At 46.0% G+C, this 22620-nt stretch overlaps 1 protein-coding gene across 2 annotated transcripts in view; it reads right to left on the reverse strand.

Moving 5' to 3' along the window:
• The window catches only part of REEP5 (receptor accessory protein 5), a 44858-nt gene extending 22924 nt beyond the window's left edge, over positions 1 to 21934 (reverse strand). The window contains exons 1-2 of one of the 2 annotated variants that reach the window (XM_040343526.1): positions 21719 to 21934; positions 1517 to 1610 (exon numbers count right to left, since the gene is read on the reverse strand). In XM_040343526.1, the coding sequence (XP_040199460.1) occupies positions 1517 to 1610; positions 21719 to 21836 (212 nt within the window). In that variant the 5' untranslated portion in view covers positions 21837 to 21934. Of the gene's footprint in view, positions 1 to 1516; positions 1611 to 1931; positions 2033 to 21718 lie in introns of those variants that run through there. The other variant, XM_040343534.1, reaches the window with a different exon arrangement.
• Positions 21935 to 22620: the final 686 nt, after the last annotated feature.

The following is a 22620-nucleotide window of genomic DNA, read 5'->3' on the forward strand; positions in this document are numbered from 1 at the left end:
ATTATATATATATATATATATATACACACACACACACACACACACACATATACACACACATATATATCTCAAACTATTTCATAAATAAATACCCAATATAGACAGCCACTGTACTAGGTTGTTTATCAGACAGAGATATCAGTATGGGCATTGCACAACTCAGGAGACATATGTTCCGTCTGTTTCTGGACCTTGTGTACCTTGAGGAACTCTGTAAACATATATATGATACGTCTAGACACTCTGTACCATAATTCAGTAAACATATACAGCATGATAAGGCGAAGACACTCCGTACTAGAAGTCAGCACTTTCCTTTGGTAAAGTTAAAGAGGAACTTCACTCTCCCAATTAAGATTGATTATGTGTAATCCTTATTCTGCTGGCATTAGTAAATAGATAGGAAATGTATACCATCAATTTCTGGTTTTAAACTTTTTTTTTTTTTTTTTTTTTACAATTCTTCAGCTACACCCGATTCTGCTTCCCAAAATGAGCCTCAATCCAATGTTAAAAAAAAAATTTCGGGTGAACTCCCGCTTTAAGCTAGTGCATTGTTGGTTCACTTACCTCTTCCTTCAATTTACCTTCTAAATGTTTTTTTCTTTCTTTGTCTGAATTTTTCACTTCCTGTTCCTCCTCAGTAAGCTTGCCCCCATCATCCGAGTCATTCTGGCTGGAGGGGTTAGTCAGCGTGCTCGCCCCTTCCCTTGGGACTAAATCCCTGTGGGGAGATGTTGTGTTCACAGCGTCCCCCCACAGGGTTGTAGTCCCAAGGGAGGGTGCGAGCACACTGACTAACCCACAGCCAGAACGGCTCTAATGATGGGGGCAAGCTTACTGAGGAACAGGAAGTGAGAAATTCAGACAGAAAAAAACATTTAGAAGGGAAATCGAAGGAAAAGGTAAGTGAACCAACAATGCACTAGCTTAAAAAGGAACCTATTTAGAAAATAAAAAAACAAAACCTTTACAGCCCCTTTAAAGGGGAGTTCCAGCCTTTAAGTTTATTAAAAGTCAGCAGCTACAAAAAGTGTAGCTGCTGGCTTTTAATAAACAGACACTTACCTGCTCCACGGCTCCAGCGACGCGCCGGCCGGGGCTCCGCTCCTGGCCGGCGTCTTCATTCTTAGTGTGGGCACCCGGCAGCGACAGCTTTCGGCTTCACGGCTGGCCACCCACTGCGCATGCGCGAGCGGCGCCGTCCGATTGGACAGGCGCTCGCCTACAGGGAGGGGCTGTGAAAAGGCGATTAAGCTAATCGCCTTTCCAGCCCCTCGCCGGAAGGAGGAAGTGGGACAGGAAGTCCCCTTCTCCTGAAGCCCCCACTCCCCCCCCAAGAAAATTACATGCCAAATGTGGCATGTAAGGGGGCGAGGAGTGGGTTAAGCGGAAGTTCCATTTTTAAGTGGAACTCCGCTTTAAGACGGGTACAGTTTTTAAAAGGCTGGTTTCAAAAAGATTGTAGCATGCTCCGACACCTGTCGGTAGTATAAATCTGACAGGCAACACTTACGAGATATATGCTGGGTAGACAAATCCAATCAGGTTGCAGAGAAGAGATGCTCCATATCCGAACACCAAGTACACAGCTATGATGCCAATAATGCCTGTTAGGAAGAAACAAAAAAACAACACACATCAAACATCAATAAAGTAACAAAAAGATGCAGTCATCTGGATACTCACAATGTGAATAACTTTCTTTGGGACAAGCTGCTTAAACAAAAAAGAGGACTACCACTGTAGGAAATGTAAACTGCAGCGGTTACCAATTACAGCTGGCGTACGCTCCCAAATATAAAAACTTTATTGCAGAAACACATACCGAGCTTCGTGGCACTAAAGACCGACTAGATTTTAGAATCGTCTAAATTGCCATTTCCCAAGCCCGAAAACCTCACACACCCTGCCATAATCTCGCTGCTTACCTGATGCAAGGAACCGAATCATCTTCCAGACGGTTTGGCTAAAGCTCCCTACAGTGCACGTCAACCCTTCTACTGCCAACTTCACCTCCCTCTCCCCCCCTCTCTCCTCCTACACATGCAAATCACACGCATTCCCAGACTTACAGCTTCAGCTGTTGTGCCGTAGCCACATATGCTTCACTATGTAAACACAATGGCGTTCTTAGAAGAAATGTACATATCATTGTATAAAAATCATAAAAAACATCCTTTCACATCACTTTCTGAAACTAAAAAAGTTAAGAGAAGTCTATGAAAAAAAAAAAAAAATTATTAATAATAATAATAATAATAATATTTAAGGCCTGGTACACACTGGTGCGCTTTTGTCAAATTGGTGGCATTTGCCGGCAATGGTACCGTCCTAATCGGTGTGATGCTGCATATGCGGCGCTGCACCAATTTCAAATAGTAGTTTCTGTACTTTTCGCGATTTCAGGCCAAAATTTACATTGACATTGGTGCAGAAACCTGCACAGCTGCCTCTGTAATCGCGGCCGAAATCGGGACTGACCAGTGGGAGTGATAATATCGTGTGAGTTCAGCTGAACTCGCACGGCTTCACTCCCACAGCCCAGTGAGAACCTGGGCTAATTATTAATGAAATAATGAAAGCGGAACGATACTTACCTCCACTCCAGCCATGTGGTGCCCCAGAGCTCCCTGCCAGTCCCTAACATCTTCAGGCTCCATTCTGGAATCTCAGGCTGAGTCACTGCGCTTCTTTCTGCTTGAGATCTCACAACGGAAAAATGTGAACGGAGCCTCAGGGCTCAAACTGTCGGCCACTTTGGTTTGCAGGACCAAAAATGACATCCCTTCCACACGAGCGGGAGTTCATTCCTCTCGCCATATGTCGAAATTGTACACTGGCTTGCGCATGCGCAGGTCCGTGTACAGTGCAGGTAAGAATACATTAATGCAGAAGAAGCATAGGTGCACACAGAATCTGGCGCAGCTGTGCATATTGACCAATCAGCTTCTAACTTTGGCTTGTTCAATAAGGCTGGGTTCACACTGATGCAAATTGGATGTGGGTTTCGCCGCATTAAATTTGCATGTCAGGAGAATGTGACCGGCTGTCAGAGAAGCAGGTTCACACACCTCCGGGGTGGTCAGAAAGGGTCCCGTGTGTCTTCTGGCTCCGAATCAGGTGCAAATTCAGGCAGAAATTCGGACCCGATTCGCACCTGAATCTGTGAACAGGGAGGCACCGGACCCCCTGCTGTGATCAGCGAGCCACATCAGTGTGAACCCAGCCTTTAAAAAACATAAAACCTACAAGCTGAGTGGTAACTATGTACAATTGCGCCAGATTCTGGGTGCACCAGTTTTAGCAAATCTCCCCCACAGTACATCACTTCTGTAATAAAAAGTCTATGTGTTCTTTTATTAAAGTTCCACTTTAAGTCTCGATTGTTTGAATATATATATATATATATATATATATATATATATATATATATATATATATATATATATATATATATATATATATATATATATATATATATATATATATTATATACACATGTACACACACACACGGTATCCCACAAAAGTATGTACACCCCTCACATTTTTGTAAATGTTTTCTTATATATTTTAATGTGACAACACTGAAGAAATTACACTTTGTTACAATGTATAGTAGTGAGTGTACAGCTTGTATAACAGTGTAAACTTTCTGTCCCCTCAAAATAACTCAACACACAGCCATTAATGTCTAAACTGCTGAAAACAAAAGTGAGTACACCCCTAATTGAAAATGTCCAAATTGGGTCCAATTAGCCATTTTCCCTCCCTGATGTCATGTGACTCATTAGTGTTACAAGGTCTCAGGTGTGAATGGGGAGTAGGTGTGTTAAATTTGGTGCCATCGCTCTCACTCTCTCATACTGATCACTGGAAGTTCAACATGGCACCTCATGGCAAATAAATCTCTGAGGATCTTAAAAAAAAAAAAAAAAAGAATTGTTGCTCTACATAAAGATGGCCTAGGCTATAAGAACATTGCCAAGACCCTGAAACTGAGCTGCAGCATGGTGGCCAAGACCATAAAGCAGTTTAACAGGACAGGTTCCACTCAGAATAGGCTTCGTCATGGTCAACCACAGAAGTTGAGTGCACGTGCTCAGAGTCACAACGAGAGGAAAATAGACGTATGAGTGCTGCCAGCATTGCTGCAGAGTTTGAAGGGGTGGGGGTCAGCCTGTCCGTGTTCAGACAATACACCGCACACTGCATCAAATTGGTCTGCATGGCTGTCGTCCCAGAAGGAAGCCTCTTCTAAAGATGATGCACAAGAAAGCCCGCAAACAGTTTGCTGAAGACAAGTCCTGTGGTCTGATGAGACCAAGATAAACGTATTTGGTTCAGATGGCGTCGAGTGTGTGCAGCGGCAACCAGGTGAGGAGTACAAAGACAAGTGTGTCTCTACAGTCAAGCATGATGGTGGGAGTGTCATGGTCTGGGGCTGCATGAGTGCTACTAGCACTGGGGAGCTACAGTTCATTGAGGGAACCATGAATGCTAACATGTACTGTGACATCTGGACATTTTAGGGGTGTACTCACTTTTGTTGCCAGCGGTTTAGACATTAATGGCTGCGTGTTGAGTTATGTTGATGGGACATCAAATTGACACTGTTATACAAGCTGTACACTCAGTACACAACATTGTAGCAAAGTGTAATTTCTTCAGTGTTGTCACATGAAAAGATATAATAAAATATTTACAAAAATGTAAGGGGTGTACTTACTTTTGTGAGATAGTGTATAGACACACACCCACGTGTGTTTTTTTAATTACAAATCTAAACACAGCTGCATTGGTTTTCAATGGAGCTATTCACACAGGTGCATAAATATGCATTAAATCTTCAAAACAGAATCTAAAAATCTTCGTCCAAAAAGGAACACACACGCACGTTACGCACTTATGCGTATAAATGCATCTAAATTAAGTCCACACAAAGGGGAAAATAAATTATGTACAAATACACATCTTTCTTACACATTTAAACACATATATATATATATATATATATATATATATATATATATATATATATATATATATATATATATATATATATATATATATATATATATATATATATATATATATATATATATATATATATATATATGCGCAAGTATTTTACCGATTACACAGGAACTTTTTTCCTAGAAAACACGTGTGAAAACATCAGCTGTGTGAATGAAGCCTAGTTCTCAGGAGGTGTGTGTCACCTTCTGTGTCACCTCCCAGGCCGCTGCCTGTTCTTCACAATTTACACACCAGCCAGAACTCATTGTCATATTTTATCCAATGCTCAAACTCCAAAATGGGCAGTCATGTTTGCAGACTTAGACGACTGACTAGTATAGCAGTGATGCATGTTATTTTAGTCTTGAAAATTAACAAAAAGAGTGGTACAAGCCCAATTTAACCACTCTTCTAAACACAAAATAAAACATGGAACAGACGCTGGTCCTAATTAACCAAAGGGACGCAAGCCACTTGCAATCAGTTCTCTGTGCCGCCATGTCTGTGACAGGCAGCACGGAGAACTGAAGTTGCATCCTCAGATCTCTCTGCTGCCCCCCCCAGGAGCGAGGAGGGGTTGCTAACCCTGAAGACACTGCTCATGTAGTGTAGTCATTGCACAAGCAGAGAGAGGGATGTGATCCATCTACTGACAGCTCACATCTTGTACAAGTATACATGCCTGAATTGCTGGTGTCCGTTCCTGACACCACAGTATTGACACTAAAAACATAAGACAACAAGGAGCAAGACTGGAACCACATGGCCCTATAATTGAAGACAAGGTGACCAAAGTGAGCCAGGCTTGCAACAATCAGGCCCCTTTCACACGGGGTGGAATCTGTCCAAACGGTTTCTCGCTGAGCAGGAGGAAGACAGGTCTGTGTCCATTCCGCTATGCAGAGCGGACACGGACACAGCCCGCTGTTCTCTATGGGGCAGTCAGGTGGAAACAAACTGCATGTCCCATTTCCATCCGATCCAATCGATAGATGGCGAACGTATGCCCATCCGTCTATTTTAGCAGACTGGATCGAATCGGATGCCGGCAGGTGACAGCGGACACATGGCCGCTAACATCCGCCACCCCATAGAGAACAATGGGTGGTCTGGTCGGGTGCACCTGAAAAACAGACAGCAGAGGAAGAAAAGGAAAGAAGTACTTCACTGGGTGTACACATCAGATCCAGTCTCTCATGTTAAAATAGAATTGTGGCAATAAAAATAAACATATATACTCTCCTAGATAGCTGCAGCACCAATCCAAGCTGCAGCTGTCCCCTGCCGGCTCTAAGACAGAGAACTGAGTGATCATATGACCGTTGATCACTCAGTTCTCAGTCTTCAGTGAGAAGAGAACGGTGACCGTCAGTCTAGTTTGGACAGGCACCCACTCAGATCGCCCAGTTCTCCTCCCTGCTCAGACTTCTGGGACACGTCACAGGTCCCAGAAGGCTGTGAGACCATTCACAAAGTGCAGCACGGCTCATTCATGCACAATGGCACAGTGGGCAGTTAAGATGCCTGTGCATGGAACCGAAGACCAGTAAAGAAACCGGTTCGGGCGAGGACAGAGCTGGGTCCCTGGAAAGGTGAGCGTGTCTATTTAATAAAAGTCAGCAGCTACAGTTTTTGGAGCTGCTGACCGGTGTTAATTTTGGCAGCAAATTTTGGTTTTAAAGCGGTTGTATACCCGCTGAGTTTTTTTTTTTATACCTGTAAGGCAAAAGGCAAAATGAGCTAGTATGCACCGCGCTGCGAGTGGCTGTGAGTGGCTGGAGCCGCAATGTCGTCACTCCCGCGCATGCACGCGGGAGACTTCTTTTCCGGCAAAGTCCGGCATCTGCCGGGCTTTCAGCCGAGAATCCCCGATGCGCATGTGCTGCTGAAGTCATTGGCGCATTGCAAAGGGAATATCTCCTAAACCATACCTTATTATAAGCTTACCTGTAGGTAAAAGTAAACATTTTGACTATACAACCACTTTAATCTTTTGACTAAAATGGCATTTTAGTTTTAGTCCCATTTTAGTCTTTAATTGTTTTAGTCATATTTAGTCGACAATCTCCAGTACGTTTTAGTCAATTAAAATAGAATGGGTGCAGTTAAATTGTATTGCAATATTTAAAAAAGTAAAAAACAAAAAAACATTTCCTGAATAACACTTGCCTAGGTGAATGCAGCATCTGTCCCCCAGCGCCTCTACACTGAGAACCAAGTGATCGAATCTCAATGATCACTCACTTTAAGAGCTTTGTGAGCAAATAGCTGTAGACTGTCAGTCACAGCTCTCTGCTCTTCTCCCTCCTCGCTGATTGGAGAGATGAGCTGTGTAAGGCCTCGTACACACGACAGAGTTTCTCGGCAGAATTCAGCGAGAAACTCGGTCAAACCCGGATTCTGCCGAGAAACTGTCGTCTGTACACTTTTGGCCCGATGGAGCCGCCGAGGAACTCGTCGAGAAAATAGAGAACATGTTCTCTATTTTCTCGTTGTTCTATGGGAGAAGGCGGCCCGCCGAGCTCCTCGGCGGCTTCATCCCTGAACTCGACGAGGAACTCGATGTGTTTGGCACGTCGAGTTCCTCTGTCGTGTGTACGAGGCCTAAGGGGTGGGATGGCCATCTCAGGCTTTCAGCAACTCGCTGAGAGGCTAAGCCGGGCGTCAGTCCAAGAACCTGGCGGATCCAGACTCCGTGGTCGGGATGATGCGGTGCCTGGACTGACATTGGTGACGTCAACAGAAAGCAGACTTCAGCCAGCTCTCTGCTGAAATGGGTAAGGGAATTGCACTCCTGTGATCCAGTGTTTCTCAACTCCGGTCCTCAAGGCGCCCCAACAGGTCGTGTTTTCAGCCTTCCCATGATTTTGCACAGGTGATTTGATCAGTTTCACTGCCTTAGTAATCCTTAAAACATGACCTGTTGGGGCACCTTGAGGACTGGAGTTGAGAAACACTGCTGTGATCCATAGGAGGAGTAGAGCCAAACAAGCTCAGGCTATACTTCTCCTTTAGGCTGGATTCACACTTGTGCAGTGCGAATTTCAGCTCTCTTATCTCTGCAGAGAGATAAGAGAACTGTTCAGCAGATAATCTCCATTTTAGCTGCGAATTTGGAGACCTGGGAGAGGGGAGGGGGGGGGGGGGGGAGTGTATTAAGGTGAATGAGAGAAATCCTGAAGAGAAATTAACACATCTGCGAATCAGATGCGTGCCCATAGAAGATAATGGGCCTGAATTTGCACCTGAGCTGCACCGGAATGCCTAGAAAAAACGCACACGTTTTTTCGGCAATGCAAATGCATCGCACATATGTGAACCAGCCTCATTGAAATCAATGTATTTTATAATGTTATGCAAATTGGATGCGGTTTAAGCCGCAACCAATTTGCATATGTGTGAACCCGGCCTTAAAGTTGAGTCCCGTCCACATTGTTTTGCCGGTATCTCCTCTGCTTGTACAAATAATATACAGTAAATCATGTTTATAATTAAATCACGGATCGAGTACATCTTTTTAATCATTTACTTACCTTAGTGCTTCCATCTTGATTATGGGCATGTGAAGCCCACCAGGACACTGTTCCGGTATAATGTGCCGCTGGCTACCCAGCATGCACCTCCCGATCTCGTGCATGCGCATTATACACAGGGCGTAGCGCAGGCAGTGTGGAAAAAACGCAATGCAATCCTGCGGCGATGCCCACTGACCCCTGAGAACGATGACACACATGTCCTAGGAGCACAGGCACCGCAGGAAATTACATACATCGTATTTAGGTTTGAACATACACTACAGACCATTGTTAATTTTGAGGTCAAATTTCAATTTAGTCACACTGTCAGGGACATCCTGCCTGCTTCAGAAGGCGTGCGCCCATGCGCATATCACGGACTTTACACGTGCCTATGCGCTTGCGCGAATCACGGCCTTTGCGCACGCCTATGTGCAAGCGTTAGATGCACCCTTGGCGCCCAACGGCCTATAAAAGACGCTCTAGGAATGCTGCACCTTGCTGCTTGATCTGTGTCTGTTCCCTGTCTTCCTGATCCTGTGCAAAGCATCCTGTTCCTGTGTATGACCCGGCTTCCTCACCTTGCTTCTATCTCCAGTCCTGACTTTGGCTTGTTGACCCTGTTCAGTTCCCTGCCTGATTACCTGTTGCCAAGACCCAGCCTGGACTCTGACTATTCTCCTGCCTGTCGTTTATGCTGTTACCCTGATGTGTATGACCCGGCTTGTCTGCATCCGCTGCTCTGCCGACCTGCATCCGCTGCTCTTTGCCGACCTGCATCTGCTGCTCTGCCGACCTGCAGTTAAAGCAACACAGTGACGCATCGCAAAAAATTGCCTTGTCATGAAGGGGGTAAAACCTTCCGGGGCTGAAGTGGTTAAGGGTAGGGATTCGTAAAATTGGCCTATGTTGAAAAGTTTTAGGAATCTTGAGTACATTTCAAACTTTGTACTGTGGGCGGAGTCAGTACAGGAATCACTGCTTGCAGACAGCGAGGTACCATGGGATATATAGTCCTTAGAACTGGAAAGCATGCAAGGAATCCAAGAAGTTGTGGAAATGTATAACCAGAAGAACTCATGACATGAAAGAAGATTTTTTATTTAATTTTTTTTTTAAGTAAGCCTATATTGCATTGGAAAATGCTGATATTCTAAAATGAAAAAGTGTATGAAAGGACTATAAACCTACTTTAGCAATGTTACTTGTAGCCATGGATTTTCTTTCTTTCTTTTAACTGTATACGATATAAGATGCCCTAAAACACAGGGACCTGTACTCCAAATTGCTGTGCCCAAATACAAGCACTGAGTAAGCAAGACAACATATTGCTCTAATTGGCAAGAAAATATTATTTCTTCAACTCCAAATGCAATTAACATCAGAAGAGCTGTGAAAACCTCAATTTACACCCTTCTCCTAACCATCCTCATGACTCTTGCAAGTGAAGATTATCACACTTCCTCATCTCGGTCTCTTCCATATCACATGCCTACATCCGTGCTCAAGCTTTGTGAATAAAGTCTTTTCAACACCATGAAATGTTCTTGCTGAATCATAATAAAATGTTATCTACAGAAGCAGCACACTGTTATTTATGCAAGGTCACTCACATAAATCACGACAAAAAGACTTTCATTGCTCACAAATAGAATTTAGTGGTAAACCCAGCAAACACAACATCGTACACTGAAACATGTCTGTATGTGCGAATTAGGCCATGGAGACGGTTGGAGAGACCTAATGAGGCGTCTGTGGCTGGTACACGTGAACACCAAACACACCTTGTGCTTTTAACATGAAGCTGCAAGCTTGTTTAAGTGGAGCTTGACCCAAAAGGGGGCGCTCTGCTTGTTTACATCCTTCCACTGCCACATTGGGTGCTTTTTTTTTGGGAGGGGGTACATGGTTTTGACAGCTACCCGCTCCCACTTCCGGCTCGGTTCGCCGCGGTGATCTGAGCCAGAAGTTAGGCCCCCTAACCTTACCCTGCAGTGTTCACTTCCTGTTTCCCTTACTAGAGATGCCAGAACCTTCACCTGAAGAATCGTCTCGGGTGAGGACATCGTGGGATCCCTGGACAGGCAAGTGTCCTTATAATAAAAGTCAGCAGCTACAGTATCTAACACTCATGGCCCTACGGCTAGCCAATACCTCTGTCTTTAAAGGTTGGACATTTTTATTTTATTCCCCCCCCCCCTCCTCGCCACTTCCAGGCCCCTTGTCACCACCGCTGGGTACATAATCTCTGGTTTCCCGTTGACTCCTGGGATATATCAGTGTCAACAATCCCAGGATTCAACAGGCATCCACAGCTTCTGGCATCACATGATTTCAAAACCGGAAATGATGCGATAGCAGGCAGAGTTAGGCGGAGCACTTTCCTCTGCCCCCCTCCAGATCCTCTGCCCCCCTCCAGATCCTTTGTTGTGAACAGATTGTTATAACAACAGAACAGGAACTTCCACCACTCCCGCCATTGCTATAGTAACCCAAGGAAACACTGGCCCAGATTCTCAAAGGGCTTACGACGGCGCAACGCCATGTACGCCGTCGTAAGTCCTAATCTGGGCCGTCGTATCTATGCCACTGATTCTTAGAATCCGTTACGCATTGATATCCATTAGATCCGACAGGCGTAAGGCTCTTACGCCGTCGGATCCTAAATGCATTTTTTTTTTGTCCGCTAGGTGTCGCCTCCGTCGTTTTCCCCGTCGAGTATGCAAATTAGCTAGATATGCGAATTCCCGAACGTACGCGCGGCTGACGCAGTGAAGTTACGACGTTTAGGTTTTTCCGGCGTAAAGTTGTCCCTGCTATAGGAGGGGCAACCAATGTTAAGTATGGCCGTCGTTCCCGCGTCAAAATTTATAAATGTACGTTGTTTGCGTAAGTCGTCCGTGAATGGGGCTGGACGCTATTTACGTTCACGTCAAAACCAATTGCGCCGTCATTTGGAGCAATGCACCCTGGGATATTTTTCGGACGACGCATGCGCAGTACGTTCGGCGCGGGAATGTGCTTAATTTAAATACTACACGCCCCCTACCCGCCTAATTTGAATTAGGAGGGCTTGCGCCGGGTGATTTACGTTACGCCGCCGCAACTTTACACGCAAGTGCTTTGTGAATAAAGCACTTGCCTGTAAAACTTGCGGCGGCGTAACGTAAATGAGATACGTTACGCCCGCCGACATTTACGCCATTCTACGAGAATCTGGGCCACTGTGCCTGCAACTGGTGTGCATGCACAGAATCAGGAAGGTGCATGCCCATAGCTCCCAACTGTCTATAAGTTTCGAGGGACTTTCCCTGATTTTGAGCAATGTCCACCTGTCCCTCATTTTCGTCTGATCCATACAGTTGTATATAAAATTTACTATTTATCTATAAAAAAGTGTTGCCAAGTGCTAAACTTGTTAGCCAATTTCTAAATTGCTGCATTTGTAAAATGTACAAGCCAGTATAAAGGAATAGTAGTGGTTAAAAAAAAAATAAAAAAAAAAAAAAGAAGCCGCCCTTGTAGATTTAACCAATCTTTTTCTTAAATTAATTCTCCTTTAAAGGGGCGTGGCAGGGGGTGTGCCCTATGCCTACATACTTTTGCTAGTAGGTGTCCCTCATTCCCATCTCAAAATGTTGGGAGGTATGCATGCCGAGTAAAGGCGGCCATACACGGTTTGAATTTCGGAATTATTATTTTTTTCGAAAATCGTATCAAAGAACTTTCGTACCGTTAGTGGGCTGCAGCAACAGACGATTTTCGTGCGGCAAACAAATTTGAGAAATCCGACATGTTGGAATTTTTTTAAAAAACGAATGATTTTCTGATTAATGATGGGAGAATCGTGCGAGAAATTTAATAAAAAAAAAAATGTGCATGTGCAAGAAAATAATATTCCCGGAGAGAAACGAATATTCCCAGGCAACATGAAGGTTTGGTCGGCTGAATTTCAAAAATCAATGGTGGCATCATCGGATCACAAAAGAAACAAACTTTCTGATTTTGAAAAGAAAATTGGTTTGAAATTCGACCGTGTATGGCCTGCTTAAGTCAGCTGCACTAAATCCCAGAAATCGCTAGCACCTGCTTCAGATTCCCTCACCTAAGATGGCCGCTGGCTGCATTTCAGCAGGGCAAGGAAATCGCAGATTTGGCAAGTAAGCACTTGATGGACTATATTAATATCATAATTCTAATAAACTTTTTTATGCTTCACTGGGATGTTTTTATTACATTTTTTATTGGAAAACTGTATCTCCTCGTTAATGTATTCCCTGTATTAAGGTAAGAAAAAATGTTTAAGCATCAGTATCACCCCCCTCACTGGATCCAGCGCTGTGCCCATCAGCTCTGTCGTGGCTCTGTCTTCTCTCTGCGCTCTCAAAAGAGAGACGGAAAGCCACTGAATGTCTTTTTGGCAGCTTTAGCTATGAACAGCTATTTCCCAGCTGCAGGAAAGTGCTGACTGTAGCTCCACCCCAGACAGAAGCCCAAATTACGGGCATTACTATGAGAAGAGGTACAGGCAACAATGTCCAAGACAGACTAGTGTAGTAGCTGCCGGCTTTTGATGTTGTTGGCTTGTGCTTTTGTGAAGAAGCAGCGCTGCTCCCCAGCCGCTATCATGTGCGCAACACAAGCTGCCAGCTACTAATATAGTCATCGCCTTTAATCTAGCTGGCAGTTGCAGGAAATTACGGACTTGGCTTTTAGAGGAAAGGCGGTTTTGGACTCTTTTATTCTTTTATTTGTACAAATGAAGCAGAGAAGACACAGGGATATAAAGGATGTAGGGCAGAAGAAGTTCCGTCTGCAGTGTTCAGAGGAGCCATGTGAGGGGAGTGCTCACAGGCTCAGTGTCTGCACCTCCCTCTCTCCTCTGTGCAGTCAGTTACAAGCCCATCTCCTTTGTCCAGCATTGTTGGATAGAGGTGGGAGGGTCTAGCCACCCGATAACCCTGCTTAGGAACCCCAGCACCAATATTAACATTAACCAAGTGCTACGTGCACTGGATCCCCGAGGGATTTAACAAGCCTCATTAACTTCTGGGGAGACTTCTTTAAAACCACCACCAAAATAAGCAACCCATGATAAGCACAGAAGCGAAGGTACCCTTCAAACAAGAAGTGTTTAAACGCATGCTGCCTACATGTTAAGTTCCACTGTTTTATTCTGATAATTTTTTTGCAACACACCTATAGTAGTTGTTTCTCTTTATCTTCCAAGGCTGAGAAACTCCATCAATCTCATCTCTTATGCCGTGTACACACGGGCAAACATGTACGATGAAACTGGTCCGCCGGACCGTTTTCACCGTACATGTCTGCCCGGGGATTTCTGTACGATGGCTGTACTAACCATCGTACAGAAATCCGCGCGTAAACAATACGCGGGGCGTGTCCGCGCCGTCGCCGCGATGATGACGCGGCGACATGGGCGGCCCTGCCAGTTAAATGCTTCCACGCATGCGTCAAAGTCATTCGACGCATGCGAGGGATGGCGGGCGCTCGGACATGTACGGTAGGTCTGTACAGACGACCGAACATGTCCGAGCGGGCAGGATTCCAGCGGGCTGTTTTAAAACAAGTCCAGGAATATTTGTCCGCTGGGAAAAGGCCCGGCGGGCAAATGTTTGCTGGAATCCTGCACGCTCGCGCCTACACACGACCGAACATGTCTGCTGAAACTGGTCCGCGGACCAGATTCAGCAGACATGTTCGGTCGTCTGTACGGGGCCTTAGAGTCTGCAGCCCCTCCCACACACATTGAAGCATGAGTGGGAGGTTGCAGTCCTAACAAGTGTGAGTATCTGGCAGCACTGTATTCTTCTAAAGCTTATGCCGCGTACACACGATCGGAATTTCCATCAAGAAAAGTTTGATGTAAACACACGATGTGGAATTTCCGACAGCAAAAATTTGAGAGCTGGCTCTCAAATTTTCCGACAGGAAAAGTTCTTGTCGGAAATGACGATCGCAGAAAAAAATCCTACACATGCTCAGAATCACTGTGTGACCGTGTGTATGCAACACACGTTTGAGCCAACATTCCTTAAAAAAAAAACAAAAAAAACAACAAGTTTTTCTTGTTGGAAAATCAAGTGTACCCGGCATTAGTTTAAGGCTAGGCTCACACATGTCCGGCTGCTGTTTGCAGTCCGGGGTGGTTTTGTTCAAAGTTTTAAGTTGTGAGTCAGGTGCAAATTTTTACTTAAATTCTCACTTAAACCGGACAAAAAAAAAAAAAAAAATGGGGGGGGGGCAAGAAAAAACGCACAGGACCCTTTACAAAAACGTACCACGGACAGCCTGGACATGTGTGAAACAGAGCCAGATAAACACAGGTTACTTATGCCACATATAAAATATGTTTAGGGGTTCTGAGTAATTTTCTATCAAAAACGATATAGGAAAGAAGTGTCAGAATTGGCCTGGGAGGCAAGGAGTTAATTACCATAAGTAACATATAACTATAATAAATATATAATAATTGTAACTTCCAACCAGTAATTTCACAGTAAACAGATAAATAATAAATTATCTTATAACATACAGCTTATAAATATATGATTTAGATCAGGGCTCGTCAAACCCCGGGTGCCAGTTCGCAATTGTGACTAGAATTAGCAACCTGGCGCGGCACAGCTGGGGTACACCGTCTCTGTGCGCACCCCACCCCCCTCGCGATTGCGTTGGGCCGCGCCAGCCGGTGATTGAGGCTGCGGCTTTGCAGCCTTCTGCAGTCTAGCGCCCTCTTGTGGTGGCCGTTGGTATGACGAGACAACCAGTAATGCTAATGGAGCGTCCCTGCCCGTTTCCATCTCCTTCCCTTTACTTAGAAGTTAGAACCCCCAAACATTATATATATATTTTTTATTCTAACACCCTAGAGAATAAAATGGCGGTCATTGCAACACTTTCTGCCACACCGTATTTGCGCAGCGGTCTTACAAGCACACTTTTTTGGGAAACAAATCTTATTTTTTTAATTAAAAAAATAAGACAACAGTAAAGTTAGCCCAATTTATTTTATATTGTGAAAGATAATGTTACGCCGAGTAAATTGATACCCAACATGTCACGCTTCAAAATTGCGTCCGCTTGTGGAATGGCGACAAACTTTTACCCTTTAAAATCTCAATAGGCGACGTTTAAAAAATTCTACAGGTTGCATGTTTTGAGTTACAGAGGAGGTCTAGGGCTAGAATTATTGCTCGCGCTCTACCAATCGCGGCGATACTTCACATGTGTGGTTTGAACACCTTTTACATATGCGGTCACTACTCATGTATGCATTCGCTTCTGCGCGCAAGCTCGTCGGGACGGGGTGCGTTTTCTGGCTCCAAGTTTTTTTGGCTGGCTCCTAGATTCCAAGCAAATTTGTCAAGCCCTGATTTAGATTGTACCTTTTCAGCAGCAGCCGATTCTTATTCTCCCTCTTAACTGTATGAGAAAAACATGGGGTTGTGGGTAAATCTTATACCCATAAACCCATGTATTTCCTTGTAGTCAAGAGGGCTGGGTTAGTCTTTTAGACACATGCCCCCTTCTATGACACTGCAGCGAGAGGTGTGCCTCCACTGAAGCATTTTTTATTAGACAGCTTGGTCTAATGATACTTTACCATTGGTCCAAGCTGTCCACCGAGCTCAGTGCCTCTGACAAGAAGTAAGGAGAGGCACTGTGAGCTCAGCCTCTCAGTCTGCTGCAAACAGAGGGTGCCAACTTGTATTTAAACTGGCCGCTCTGTATGTAGCTTCTGACAGGCTGCACAAGGAGCCCCGTACCTCTGGAACCATAGGAGCCCCAAATTTTGACCAGTGGTGGGTTAGATCTTCAGCTACCTACCCCCAGTGATCGACCCTCGAAGTCTGTTATTTTATATGTTCATTGCAGGTGAGGCTCTGCCTCACCCGACTGCACATCCCTGCACAGCACTGAAGTGTGAATTCAGCCTAGGTGCAAAATCCCTCCGAGGTTGTTATTGCTGCCTGTGTCTCTCAATAGTGAGATTCACTATAAACTCTCATTGTACAATCTGCATTAGATCTACCATCAATTATGTGCAAACACCTGCCTGCTTTGATATTAATTGAATATATTGATAAGGTATGTCCTATTACACAGTTTTCGTATATCTAAGACCTCATTCAGACAGGAGTTGGCACCTGTAGTGAATGAGTGCCTCGTTATGTAGCTTCAGTCACCAGATGCTGCAGGCAGACAGCCCATTCATGTCTATGGACCTGTATGGGCTACCTGCATGCAGAACCTGGTGGCTGAAACCGCCTAAGGTGCTTCTTCATGGACTGCGGGTCTCAGTATCTGTCTGAACAAGCCCTAAAAGGACACTGTACAGAGATTATACAATCTGATTGTACAGTGTATGGCCGGCCTAGTAATTCCCTCACTTTGGAGGGATCTCCGCAAGACAGAAAGTCAAAGGAAATCTCTTCAACGATTTAAAATTACAATCTTCAGCATGTGCGTTTTTTTTTACCATCACTACTTTTAGCTTATGGACAAAAATATTTTTAGCATAGGATTTCCTGCCACTACACCTTTCAGACAAGCCTGGCCTGCAAAATCCACACTACTGAAGACCAAAGACTGACACCTAATCTGCAAACACTGCTCCCGACATAAATACTAGACTTTACAAAGGTCGGCCATTCTGACAGGATACACAGAGGAGGGGAGATGGCTATGGAAGCCGGGTGTCAGTCACTCCAATCTAAGAACAAGCAGCTAGCAGGCGTGCCGCCAACACCACAGGCAATATGGGAAAAAAGTTATTCCCCTGCTGTGTACAGAATATTATTTCTATGTGCGGGGGCTAGCTGCCTCGTCAGATCTGTATAAATGTTCCTTTGTAACGTTTCCATAATGGCGTTATATGGGGTGGGGAAAAAATGCAATTTAGGCAAAATTAGCTAAACCACAACTACCTATAGCAGGGATATGCAATTAGCGGACCTCCAGCTGTTGCAAAACTACAAGTCCCATCATGCCTCTGCCTCTGGGTGTCATGCTTGTGGCTGTCAGAGTCTTGCTATGCCTCATGGGACTTGTAGTTCAGCAACAGCTGGAGGTCCGCTAATTGCATATCCCTGACCTATAGAGACAAGGCATCCCAGTAAAAAAAATAAAGTACAGATCTGAAATAGGGGGGGGGGGATCTAGTACAGATCTGAAGGTGAGCGAGGGAGGGATCTAGTACAGAACTCAAGGTGAGCGAGGGAGGGATCTAGTACAGAACTCAAGGTGAGCGAGGGAGGGATCTAGTACAGAACTCAAGGTGAGCGAGGGAGGGATCTAGTACAGAACTCAAGGTGAGCGAGGGAGGGATCTAGTACAGAACTCAAGGTGAGCGAGGGAGGGATCTAGTACAGCACTCAAGGTGAGCGAGGGAGGGATCTAGTACAGAACTCAAAGTGAGGGAGGGATCTAGTACAGAACTCAAAGTGAGCGAGGGAGGGATCTAGTACAGAACTCAAGAGGAGCGAGGGAGGGATCTAGTACAGAACTCAAGAGGAGCGGGGGAGGGATCTAGTACAGAACTCAAGGGGAGCGATCTAGTACAGAACTCAAGGGGAGCGAGGGTGGGATCTAGTACAGAACTCAAGGGGGCGAGGTAGGTATCTAGTACAGATCTGAAGGAGGAGGGAGGGATCTAGTACAGATCTGAAGGAGGAGGGAGGGATCTAGTACAGATCTGAAGGAGGAGGGAGGGATCTAGTACAGATCTGAAGGAGGAGGGAGGGATCTAGTACAGATCTGAAGGAGGAGGGAGGGATCTAGTACAGATCTGAAGGAGGAGGGAGGGATCTAGTACAGATCTGAAGGAGGAGGGAGGGATCTAGTACAGATCTGAAGGAGGAGGGAGGGATCTAGTACAGATCTGAAGGAGGAGGGAGGGATCTAGTACAGATCTGAAGGAGGAGGGAGGGATCTAGTACAGATCTGAAGGAGGAGGGAGGGATCTAGTACAGATCTGAAGGAGGAGGGAGGGATCTAGTACAGATCTGAAGGAGGAGGGAGGGATCTAGTACAGATCTGAAGGAGGAGGGAGGGATCTAGTACAGATCTGAAGGAGGAGGGAGGGATCTAGTACAGATCTGAAGGAGGAGGGAGGGATCTAGTACAGATCTGAAGGAGGAGGGAGGGATCTAGTACAGATCTGAAGGAGGAGGGAGGGATCTAGTACAGATCTGAAGGAGGAGGGAGGGATCTAGTACAGATCTGAAGGAGGAGGGAGGGATCTAGTACAGATCTGAAGGAGGAGGGAGGGATCTAGTACAGATCTGAAGGAGGAGGGAGGGATCTAGTACAGATCTGAAGGAGGAGGGAGGGATCTAGTACAGATCTGAAGGAGGAGGGAGGGATCTAGTACAGATCTGAAGGAGGAGGGAGGGATCTAGTACAGATCTGAAGGAGGAGGGAGGGATCTAGTACAGATCTGAAGGAGGAGGGAGGGATCTAGTACAGATCTGAAGGAGGAGGGAGGGATCTAGTACAGATCTGAAGGAGGAGGGAGGGATCTAGTATAGATCTGAAGGAGGAGGGAGGGATCTAGTATAGATCTGAAGGAGGAGGGAGGGATCTAGTACAGATCTGAAGGAGGTGGGAGGGATCTAGTATAGATCTGAAGGAGGAGGGAGGGATCTAGTACAGATCTGAAGGAGGAGGGAGGGATCTAGTACAGATCTCTAGGCGGAGGGAGGGATCTAGTACAGATCTCAAGGCGGAGGGAGGGATCTAGTACAGGTCTCAAGGAGGAGGGAGGGATCTAGTACATGTCTGAAGGAGGGATCTAGTACAGGTCTGAAGGAGGGATCTAGTACAGGTCTGAAGGAGGGATCTAGTACAGGTCTGAAGGAGGGATCTAGTACAGGTCTGAAGGAGGGATCTAGTACAGGTCTGAAGGAGGGATCTAGTACAGGTCTGAAGGAGGGATCTAGTACAGGTCTGAAGGAGGGATCTAGTACAGATCTGAAGGAGGGATCTAGTACAGATCTGAAGGAGGAAGGAGGGATCTAGTACAGATCTGAAGGAGGAGGGAGGGATCTAGTACAGGTCTGAAGGAGGGATCTAGTACAGGTCTGAAGGAGGGATCTAGTACAGGTCTGAAGGAGGGATCTAGTACAGATCTCAAGGCAGAGGGAGGGATCTAGTACAGGTCTCAAGGCGTAGGGAGGGATCTAGTACAGATCTCAAGGCGGAGGGAGGGATCTAGTACATGTCTGAAGGAGGGATCTAGTACAGGTCTGAAGGAGGGATCTAGTACAGGTCTGAAGGAGGGATCTAGTACAGGTCTGAAGGAGGGATCTAGTACAGGTCTGAAGGAGGGATCTAGTACAGGTCTGAAGGAGGGATCTAGTACAGGTCTGAAGGAGGGATCTAGTACAGATCTGAAGGAGGAGGGAGGGATCTAGTACAGGTCTGAAGGAGGGATCTAGTACAGGTCTGAAGGAGGGATCTAGTACAGGTCTGAAGGAGGGATCTAGTACAGGTCTGAAGGAGGGATCTAGTACAGGTCTGAAGGAGGGATCTAGTACAGGTCTGAAGGAGGGATCTAGTACAGGTCTGAAGGAGGGATCTAGTACAGATCTGAAGGAGGGATCTAGTACAGATCTGAAGGAGGAAGGAGGGATCTAGTACAGATCTGAAGGAGGAGGGAGGGATCTAGTACAGGTCTGAAGGAGGGATCTAGTACAGGTCTGAAGGAGGGATCTAGTACAGGTCTGAAGGAGGGATCTAGTACAGGTCTGAAGGAGGGATCTAGTACAGGTCTGAAGGAGGGATCTAGTACAGATCTCAAGGCGGAGGGAGGGATCTAGTACAGGTCTGAAGGAGGGATCTAGTACAGGTCTGAAGGAGGGATCTAGTACAGGTCTGAAGGAGGGATCTAGTACAGGTCTGAAGGAGGGATCTAGTACAGGTCTGAAGGAGGGATCTAGTACAGGTCTGAAGGAGGGATCTAGTACAGGTCTGAAGGAGGGATCTAGTACAGGTCTGAAGGAGGGATCTAGTACAGGTCTGAAGGAGGGATCTAGTAAGGTCTGAAGGAGGGATCTAGTACAGGTCTGAAGGAGGAGGGAGGGATCTAGTACAGATCTGAAGGAGGGATCTAGTACAGGTCTGAAGGAGGGATCTAGTACAGGTCTGAAGGAGGGATCTAGTACAGGTCTGAAGGAGGGATCTAGTACAGGTCTGAAGGAGGGATCTAGTACAGGTCTGAAGGAGGGATCTAGTACAGGTCTGAAGGAGGAGGGAGGGATCTAGTACAGATCTGAAGGAGGAGGGAGGGATCTAGTACAGGTCTGAAGGAGGGATCTAGTACAGGTCTGAAGGAGGAGGGATCTAGTACAGATCTCAAGGCAGAGGGAGGGCTCTTGTACATGTCTCAAGGCAGATGGAGTGATCTAGTACAGATCTCAAGGCGGAGGGAGGGATCTAGTACAGGTCTGAAGGAGGGATCTAGTACAGGTCTGAAGGAGGGATCTAGTACAGGTCTGAAGGAGGGATCTAGTACAGGTCTGAAGGAGGGATCTAGTACAGGTCTGAAGGAGGGATCTAGTACAGGTCTGAAGGAGGGAGAGGGGATCTAGTACCGATCTGATTGTGTAAAGCACATTTCTATGTAAAAACCTGCACTATCCAGGCAGTTTGTGATGACAGGCGTCAGGGCCATGCCTGGAGGTTTGCAGCAAGTGGGATATGTATGGGTAAAGCCTTCCAAGGATCAGATACTATAAATAGAAGTACTAGTAGGGCTGAGTGTCTTGTGCTCTGTGTCTTCCTGCTTGTATTGGGTGATCTCCTCCACATCTAGTATTATATATATACAGTATATATGATCAGGGATTGGTGAGGAGATCCTCCATGCAGAGCTCAGGTACCATATGTCAGCAGAGTGCACACAGCAGGTGCAGCTCATGTGTTCCATGTCACCCTTCTCCTCCTCATTCTGTACAGGGAGATGATCAGACAACACCTGTCAGGTGAGGACAATGCTCCTTCCTTCTGATGGATGATCTCCTCCTCATCCTGTGTGTCCTGTATAGGAGGAGGAGGAGGGGTATAGAAGACAGAGGTGTCTGCTCTCTGTAGAAGCACCATCAGCTGATCTCACCAAGTCATCTCCAGGGCAGGGCTGGGGGGGGATGGGGGTCTCACCTAGGGCTATGTATCGTCGGTTCACTCCAGTCTTGGCCTCGATCTTCTCCAGCAGGTCGGTACACACATTCTTCTGGTGCAGGAACTTCTCAAAACCGTCCTTCAGCGCTGCAGCCATGTTTGATATGTGTCCCTGCAGACGGCCAACTCGTCTATGTGTGTGTGGATGGCTGGGAGCTGCCTGTCTGAGATGGCTGATGTCAGGGGTGGGGCCTAGATCGGGGCGGACTGCTAGTCACTGCTCAGGCCAAACCACTGAGAGGAGGAGGAAGAGAGCTGGCAGCTGGCAGACGTCTCTGTACTTCTATGAGCGACCAGTAGTGCTGCAACCAACCACACCCAGAGCACACTGCGGAGAGCACAGCGCCTGCCGAGGTGTCACTTACCTCAGGGCAAAGCCTTCCCCACTCCATAAACGTGTTTTATTGTATAACACAGGAGAGGTGTCACCTCAGGACACAGGATCCTCTCATTTATACAAGGAGAAGAGTCACTAATGTACTGTAAAAAAAAAGGAGAGTTCATTGTCACCTCAGGGTGCAGGCTTCTCTAATGTATGAAGAGGAGAGTTGTCACCTCAGGGTGCAGGCTCTTCTAATGTATGAAGATGAGAGTAGTCACCTCAGGGTACAGGCTTCTCTAATGTATGAAGAGGAGAGTTGTCACCTCAGGGTGCAGGCTTCTCTAATGTATGAAGAGGAGAGTTGTCACCTCAGGGTGCAGGCTCTTCTAATGTATGAAGATGAGAGTAGTCACCTCAGGGTACAGGCTTCTCTAATGTATGAAGAGGAGAGTAGTCACCTCAGGGTGCAGGCTTCTCTAATGTATGAAGAGGAGAGTTGTCACCTCAGGGTGCAGGCTCTTCTAATGTATGAAGATGAGAGTAGTCACCTCAGGGTACA

The sequence above is a fragment of the Rana temporaria genome, chromosome 1 (assembly GCF_905171775.1).
Source record: "Rana temporaria chromosome 1, aRanTem1.1, whole genome shotgun sequence".
Classification (NCBI taxonomy): Eukaryota; Metazoa; Chordata; class Amphibia; order Anura; family Ranidae; genus Rana; species Rana temporaria.